This window comes from Nansenia antarctica (genome assembly GCF_963989245.1).
Source record: "Nansenia antarctica genome assembly, chromosome: 4".
Taxonomy (NCBI): Eukaryota; Metazoa; Chordata; class Actinopteri; order Argentiniformes; family Microstomatidae; genus Nansenia; species Nansenia antarctica.
In genome coordinates this window covers 19988626-19997771 of record NC_137689.1, presented here as the reverse complement: position 1 = coordinate 19997771, position 9146 = coordinate 19988626, and the positions used below count along the sequence as shown (strand labels likewise).

At 47.6% G+C, this 9146-nt stretch overlaps 1 protein-coding gene across 1 annotated transcript; it reads right to left on the bottom strand.

Moving 5' to 3' along the window:
* Positions 1-7698: 7698 nt before the first annotated feature.
* LOC308155854 (trace amine-associated receptor 6-like) lies at positions 7699-8706 on the bottom strand (the record flags this gene model as incomplete). Its single annotated transcript, XM_080529224.1, has 3 exons — positions 7699-7889; positions 8451-8532; positions 8644-8706. 3 exons carry the CDS (start codon positions 8704-8706, stop codon positions 7699-7701), a joined length of 336 nt encoding a protein of 111 aa, XP_080385350.1.
* Between the last annotated feature and the right edge of the window lie 440 nt (positions 8707-9146).

Sequence of the window (9146 nt, the reverse complement as noted above, 5' to 3'; positions counted from 1 at the left end):
ACATATATGGGAGACACAAAAACAACAAGTAACAACAACGAGTAACATGGAACACAGAGTCAGCGAACGGGGAGGGGGGGGGGTGGTATAGAGTCCGGTGTTGGTGTTGCTGGGAGCCTCAATGGATGTGGCGGCGGCAGAGTGTAGGTGAGACGAGAGAAGGGCAGGGGGAGGTGGGGGCAGGTGGGATGGCCGGGAGTCCAGGGCAAAACGACAGGCGGTGCCGCCGTTGCCGTTGTCGTCAGTATTGCCAGCCTGGGACCGAACCCGCGCGGCCGGCCAGCCTAGCCGTGCCATGCCAGCGACCAAATCGCGCAGCAGTGAGTGAAGGCTGGGAAGGACCGACACTCACCTGCGGAGATGGCAACCCCCGAACCGGGGAGGGAGCGGTGGCTACCTCCCGGGACGAGGGTAGTAGCACAGCACGGCCGGGCCAGCGATGTCTGAGAGCGGCGCGCAGCGGGTCGGTCGGCAACACAGAGCCGGGGGACAGGAACGGTGAGGCGGTGAGTACTGCAGTCCGGTGGTGAAGGCGGTGAGTACTGCAGTCCGGTAGTGAAGGCGGTGAGAGGCAGGAGATGGCGGGGTGGAAGGCAGCGGAGGTCGGCGGGACAGGATACAAAAAGGATAAGACAGGTCACAGGATACAAAAAGACAGGATACAAAAAGAGACAGGACAGGATACAAAAAGACAGGATACAAAAAGACAGGAGACAGGACCGGGAACAGAAGCGGCAGTCCCAACGCGGACGCCAGCGTGCTCTGAACCCGGAAAGACAACTACGGGAAATGCAACAGGACAAACAGGACGAACAGGACGAAGCGGTCTCACGCGAGAGCCCATGGTTTTGGAATGAGAAGTTCAACAAGCACATATTATGGGTGTGATCTTCGGGTGTCCCAATACTGTTGTCCATATAGTGTATCTCTTTAATCACATCCAGCCTAATTATATGAAACCCACAATGCCAACCTTAAACTTCTGGCGCTCTGAGGACAATTCTCTATGACCAACTGGAGGTGGCAGTTGTGTAGATGAGTAAAGACTTTAAGAGACTTACTTCCACTGTTGCCGGTTCTGACACATCTCTCAGCCCCCCAGGACCTTCTCCGGGTCCTTCTGTGCCAGTTCACCAACCATCCCACCCTCCGCCCTCTGTTCCACTCCCTGAGCGCTATAGTGGCGATCTTGGTTCCTGTCGCCCTTTGTTATTGCAGTGCTTCCTCTTATTTGAACTGCAACCCCATGCTTTTAACTCTGACCGAGCCCACATTGTTTACGTCATTGGGCCTCTGAAGGGTCCCGCTCTCGACTGGGTTGCGGCGGTCTGGGAGAGACAGACGGACGGACGCCTATGCTTCTTACGAGGTTATCTTGGAGGGTTTTTAACCATCCTGTCGCTGGTCGGGACGCCGCCTGGCGCCTTCATTCTCTCCGTCAGGGTTCCCGCAGTGTGGCTGAGCTAGCTATCGAGTTCCATACTCTCGCTACGGAGAGAGGGTGGAACGACGAGGCTCTCCAGAGCTCTTTTCCGCACACTCTCAGCGACAGGTTGAAAGATGAGCTAGCTACCCGGGATGAACCAGGGAACCATGAGCAACTTATTACCCTGGCTATACACATTGATAACCGGCTTCAGGAGAGCCGCAGGGAAAGGCCTGACCACCGAGCCATGTTTACTTCCACTCCTCCGTCAGCTCTGCCCAGGTCGTCACTCCTGCCCTATGCCGGGTCCTCCCGAGAATGCACAGAGGTTTCCGAGCCTGAGCCTACGCAACTCGGCCGGACTCACTTAACGCATGAAGAACGAGCTTGCCGAGTCAATTCCAATGCATGCCTACTGGTCATTTTCTCTCCTCTTGTCCCCTCCGTCCACTAAAAGAGCTGGCTCGTCTGTAGGTGACGAGATACGTTCGAGCCAAACCTGCCTTACTTCCCTTCTCTCTCGTCCTCAACTTCAAGCCCACCTCCTGTGGCGCGGCCAATCCCAGCCCTTTTCTCTCATAGACTCGGCGCAGATGAAACTTTCATGGATGTGGATGTAGCCCAGCAGCTGGGAGGAGTTGAGGTTCCACATCACCTGTCCCCTCACACCTCTGGTACTCGGCTTCCCTGGCTCAAAGATCCACAGCCCCCACATTGACTGGCCCACGGGCAAAATTATTTCTTGGAGCTCTCACTGCCTCACCCATTGTCTACATGCTGCCCAGGGTCCTATCACCACCAAGACACCACCTCTTCCTGAGTCCCCCGACCTGTCCTCGGTTCCTCGGTTTTATTCGGAACTACAGCCGCATCGCTGCCCCTCTCACTGCCCTCACCTCTACCGCCACTCCCTTTCGGTGGACTGTGGAAGCTGGGAGGGCCTTCAGGAACCTCAAGGAGCGCTTCAGTTCCGCCCCTGTTCTTATCCAGCCTGACCCAGACCTGCAGTTCGTGGTGGACGCTTCGGACACGGGTGCTGGAGCGGTTCTCTCCCAGAGGTCTGCAGCTGACGGCAAGCTGCACCCCTGTGCCTTCTTCTCTCGCCGGCGCTATCTTCCCAGTTCCTCTACACTTCTCTCACCGTTCCAGTGTGCCCTCGAATACCAGCCGCCTCTCTTTCCTGACCAGGAGGAGGAGGTTGGGGTACCCTCGGCCCAACATTTCATCCGCCGTTAACGTCAAACCTGGAGGAAGGCATGCACCACCCTGCTCCGCTCCGTAGCTAGGTACAAACGCCAGGCTGACCGTCATCGGGTTCCTGCACCCCGCTACCAGGTGGGACAGAAGGTTTGTCTCTCCACCCGGGATTTACCCCTCAGGGTGGAATCCCACAAGCTGGCCCCCAAATACATAGGCCCGTTTCCGATCAGCAGGGTGATCACCCGCTCTGCTGTTCACCTCTGGTAACCCCGTTCCATGCGCATCCATTGCACCTTTCACGTCTCCAAGATTAAACCGGTCACCACCAGTTTACTGGCTCCCCCCACTCCCGTTCCTCCCCCGCCCAGGATTATCGACGACCATGCAGCCTACACTGTCCGGCGGATCCTGGACGTGCGCCCATCAGGGTCGGGGATTAGTGGATTGGGTGGGGTACGGTCCTGAGGAGCACAGTTGGGTACCTCGCCGTCAGATCCTGGACGCCTCGCTCATTTCCACCTTCCACAGGGAGCACCTAGACCACCCTAGATGTGCGCCAGGTGGTGCTCGTAGAGGGGGGGGTACTATCACGCCCTCTACCTCGAGGTAGCTGGCAGTACCTCTTTCTCTCCCTCTCTCTCTCTCTCTCTCTCTAATTGGCAGGAGTTGAGTCAGGTGTGCAGCGTGTCGGCTGTTCTTCATTACACATCATTAGTCCTCCATAAAGACCCGGTCCAGCCTTCACCATTCTGCCTGATCGTAGCTTCAACTTACATTAACTTAAGTCATGCTTATAGCTCCCCTGCCTACTTACTGTTCCACCAGTACTAGTCTCCTACTTACCCTTTAGTCCTTTGCCTCCAGAACCCCGACCTGACTCCTGCTACCTGCCCTCCTGCCCCACCGGTCCTACTACCTGCCCTCCTGCCTACCTGCCCCACCAGTCCTACTACCTACCCTTCTGCCTGCCTGTCCTACCAGTCCTGCCTGCCAGTTCTACCGGCCTGACCCCCTGCCTGTCTGCCGACCATCCCACCTGCCTGTCTGCCGACCATCCTACCTGCCTGACCCCCTGCCTGTCTGCCGACCATTCCGCCTGCCTGACCCCCTGCCTGCCTGCCGACCATTCCGCCTGCCTGACCCCCCACCTGCCTAACAACCATCCCACCTGCTACTCCCTGCTACTAATAAATACCCCCGGATTGGGTTTTTACTCTTATCTGTCTCTGTCTGTGTCTGCATTTGTGTGCTATCAGTCTGATCCGTCACAATGTGATTGGAAGTGCTTTAACAGCTTTATAATGCCATAGTAAATACTTAAATATCACTGAATCATTTGGCCTACATGCAACGGAGAGAGGAATGGTCTTCATAGAGGGCAAAATACCACAGCCATCAGATAGCTCAACACCTTTTCACCGGGGCCCTGCTTTTATGTGTAATTACAGTATGTTCAGTGCAGTGGAGAGTAGCCGGTGCTTAAGTAGAGTACCTGCCTTAGGTGCCTAAGTGCCTCTCCATTAGCTGTCTCTGCCCACTCATTCACTATCAATAACTTAGCAAAAGAGCTGAATGGCCACTTGAAAAGCTTTTTACATTATAATGCACTGCTTGCCAATTACAGGAGGATAGAAGAGCACAGCAACTCATATAAACAATGGTGCCGCCTTCATTTAACATGATGATAACAGCTTCTTTCTATCACCCCCAGAGAGACCACCACCCACCTACGTTTCAGACACTGCTTTTAATCAGTGCTTTTTAATCAGTTCTCTCTCTCTCTCTCTTTTTCTCTCTCTCTCTCTCTGTCTCCCCCCCCCTCTCTCATCCTTCTCTCTCACTCTCTCATCCCACTGCATCTATCAATCACACCACGTGGAAAGCCCTTCACATGTAACACCAATGTGAACGGTGGCACCCTGTGAAAGTCACTGACGATCAGAGTTAATGGTGAATTCTACTGAATACTTTACATTTTAAGTAACATTTCATTTTCATTTATCGCAGAGGAAAAAAATAATTCTGTGCGTGACACACCTCCATCTACCTCGGTGGGGTGTGGCCCCTAGAAGCTCTGTCACAGTCTGAAACCTCCACTGGCTTTTCTGCTGCACACAAGGACAACCAACTGAGTTCTTTCCTCACACTCGATAAAGACAACAAAGGAAATGATTCCACTGACGACAGTTTATGCTTCACTAAATGTTGCCTTACCTGTCCTGGACTTGTCAATACAACACTCTTAACATTATTAATTATACAATTAATAATGACCATACAGCACCTCCACCCATGGTACCTACCTCCGCCTTAGACGTCCTCAAACTAACATTACTCTCCAACAGTCGCAGTGAACGATGGTGAGACAGTGATATTGAGCTAGGTATTGTAACAGCAGAGATGGAGAGAGGAAAAGAGTTAAGACATGAGATCATCCCTCCTTATATCGCCTGCATTTTCCTGTGCTCTGTCTCTCTTTCATCTAAGCTACCGGCAAAATACTGCCTTTGCTGCCCATGCACAACCTTATTGCAGAGCGAGCGAAGGAGAGAGAGAGAGAGAGAGAGAGAGAGAGAGAGAGAGAGAGAGAGAGTGAGAGAGAGAGAGAGAGAGAGAGAGAGAGAGGGAGAGATCCGGCCAGTGGTGAAGGAGAGGGGAAGGAGAGGGTACAGAGAAGATGGATTATTAGTTCATGCAGGCTTGTATTACGGGCTCTGCTGCCTTATTTACCTGATGCACTGATGCATTAATGTTTCCAGCCACTTTTGCCACCTGGTGTTAAATGTCCAAGAAAGTTCAACTCATGCTTTTCAAATGGCAAAAGTTCAAATGGCTTTTGGGCTGCACATGGCTCTGCAGCCAGATATTCAGTATTGTTTCAGATTTTATTTTGTTTCAGAAATTGAAATGGAAAAACAGATTGTGGTGTGTTGATTATTAATGCTGCAATTAGATAAACATCCCTCAAACTGTACAGAGTAGATTTAGGTGATTTACCATGCCGAACTGGTTTCATATACTGTAGTATTTACTCTTTTCTCTTACAGGAAAACTGGCCAAAATAACATGCCAATCAATACCTTGATTATAAATGGTTATAAACCACAAAGAATCCCAGAACTCATATCAATTATTAAGAGGCAGTCAAAATTCCATCTAATAAACCCGAGGCTATTCATAGATTTATGGAGGCAGTCAAGGCAAACATCTTATCTGATAATGACCATCACTGAACCATCAAGCCAAGCCTTCCTGGACAGGGGTACTTTACTGATGACGGATGGCAGGAAGTAAACAGGACATTTGCCTGTTTGTGTCTCACATCGTCTAATGCTCCAAGCTCTCTGTCTCTGTCTCTCAACATAATCAGTCGACAGCCTACCTGCACTTAAACACAACTCCTCCATTGGGGGCCAGCTCCTCCATGAGGGGCCAGATACAGTTCCTCTACTGTAAAAAAAAAAGAAAAAGAAAAAAAAGAAAAGAAAAATCAATAAGAAAAGTAATCCTTCCTTGTTCTGGCATTTTGACTGTCAAGGGCTCCTGGTCTTAGCACAGATTTGTCTTATTATGACTTATACTGTAGATGATTCACTTACTTTAGACAAATTAACTTTGTATGTTAAATGTCAAAAATGTAAATGTGAGGTGAACGTGATAACCACTACACTACGGAAACAAAAATGTAAATTAAATGCAAATCCTGTTGGTGTTTGTAATGTAGAAAATGACAGATGAGACGGCAAAATTAGAGTTTTAAACCACATCATTTAAATGTATCTATCTACAACTTGATACTGTTGCACAACAAAAGAACAGAGTTGAATCACTAACTTCAGTTTAGGTTTTTCTTCATTTACCTTACGATATCCATGCATTTATAACAGTGTGTTGATATGGAGAGGTTGATCCTCTCTCATTAGCATTAGGAAGGCATGGCCAAGAGGAGGTGGAGGGTGGGGTTGAGCTTGGGGGGACTCCATCAGCCTAATGAAGGCCACGCATGCCGTAGACACTGAGCACTCTGCAGAATTACACCGGAGAAAAGAATCACTGAGAAGGGTCAGGGGCAATTGATTGGACAGCCAAACTGCTGCCAGAATGAGGTGGTAAACATTGATAATAGTTTAACAGTGTTACAGGCGCCAGGAATTTGTCTCTTTCAAACACACCCACAGACAAATACATTTGCACTGATTAGACCTGGCCTGTAGAGCTGTACACGACAAGAGAGGACACAGACGGCAGAAAGAAAGTGAAGGTCACGGTTAGCCAAATTCCCTAAGGCTTCATATCAAAATGAGTAGCCCACCTTGTTAGCATGGTGTACTAAACCCCTTTATTGCTTGTTCAGATTGGATGGTTTTATACATTTCTTAATGTATCTTTTTTTCTACTTTTAGGCTTTTTAATAGGCTATGTGAAGTGTGTCGAGATAATTTCATTTACTTTGTTTTATTTGAAGGTGCAACATTCCTTTTACTGAATTACTTTGTAATCCAACCAACTAGTGAAAATACCATCGCTTATCCGTGATCAGACTTTGCTGAGGTGCTGGAATTGAAGAGTATCAATAGAGTGCAAAATAACAGCATCCGCACACTCAAACACTGTGCAAAAAAACAGTTTATTCTCATAGACCTTCTTCAGGCATAAAGCAGACAAGTGAATGCAGTGGTTTTATGGGTTTAAACAACATCACTTGATTTAGCCAATGCACAACACCTGTGTCAAAAGTTCACCTAGTGACTAAGCATCAAAGGAATTGTAGTCTTAGATTTAGGGGCTGCAAAAACATACACAAGTGTTTCCAACTGAATTACTTTGTAATCCAACAAAGGGTTAAACGGACAGTCCATTCTAAAATCAAAAGTTGCCAATTGTTCTCTGCAGCCCTCACGTCAACTACTGATGATCAAGGAATAATACCTTTCTATGTCCATTTAAAACATGCAGCAGAACAGAATCAGTAACAGCAGAACATAAATAGTAACAAAGACAGGCTGTGGCTATCAATGCATGCTCACCCTTGACAAACAGAGTAAAGAAAAAAAGACAAGATGGAAAGCAATCTAAACATTTTCTGGAAAGAGATTTATGAAGGAGGACGAGGGTGTCGCGATCCGTAAGGTTAATATGTGTTTCACGGATGTTTTAAACCATGGATAAAACAAAGCATATATAAGAGGATTCAGACAAGAGTTGATGTATACAATCCAGGAGAGAAATGCAATGATGACAGATGGATGTGTCAGAGATTCCTCTGAAAGGGAGCACACATAGTGTGCTATCCAACAGACCAGGAACACCAGTAACACAATCCCAAGTGTTTTTGTTGCCTTCCTTTCTGACCTCTTTGAAAGCACAACTCCATTGTCAGACTTGATCCTGTTTGTTATAGTAAAAATAGCTTGTGCTTGACTTCTTGCCACTTTGAAAATCTTCATGTATAAACATATCATAACAGAACACGGAACAGCAAAAGAGACAAAAAGGTCAATGATGCCCCATGTAAAATTAACAACTAACACACACTCTCCATGGCAAGTCACGTGCACCTGATTAACATACCAATGTCCATTACAGTACAGTAAAACAACATTATATATCAAAGAAAAAAACCAGATTAAGAATATGAAAAATGAAGTATTACCTATAGTTATTTTAGAGTGGTAGAGTAAAGGGTCACATACTGCAACATATCGGTCAATGGCTATGATTACCAAATTATATAGAGCCACAAAAATTACAGTGAAAACAATCCCTTGGAAAATGGAACACATTTTTGCCCCAAAATACCAGCATGACTCAATTAGCTTAATGCCTTCAATAGGTATCACAATGATCCCAACCAAGAGATCTGACACGGCCAGAGAGAGGATGAGCAGGTTGGTTGGAGTGTGGAGCTGCTTGAAGTGTGATATTGAAATAATCACCAGCAGGTTCACAAACACTGTGAATACTGACACTGAAAAGAAAAACATGTACAAGAGGATATATTCGGTTCTGGATCGCACCTCCTTAACACAAGACACGTTGTGATGAGGAAAACAGTATTGAATATCTTGATGATTCTCCATGCCAGTGAAATTCATTGACAAAAACGAACGGTAAAAGCTTTCTTCTTGTTGTAGATGCACCAGTATCTCTTCATCTCACTAACGATCTCAACTGGGGAGAGATTTATTTATATCTGATTTAGATACAACTCCTGCATGTGGGGGAGTATACATTACGCCCTCTATTAGCCCCCCCCCTCCACACCCACCTAGTCTGCTGTAGCTGCACACAGATATGGTGTCCTACTGTAGTAATTAAGATCAGAGCACCACCATGTGGTGTATTGGTACTATAGTTTTTAAAAATGGGCTGAACCAGGCAGTGATTGTCTTTGGTGATCTCTGAGGCTGCCAAAAACATATACTTGTCTACATGGACTTTCAGAAGCTGACTAACATTGGCACTAGGACTGCACTTGAAACTATTGTAAAGTGAGTTCAGTACCCTAACCCAAAACATT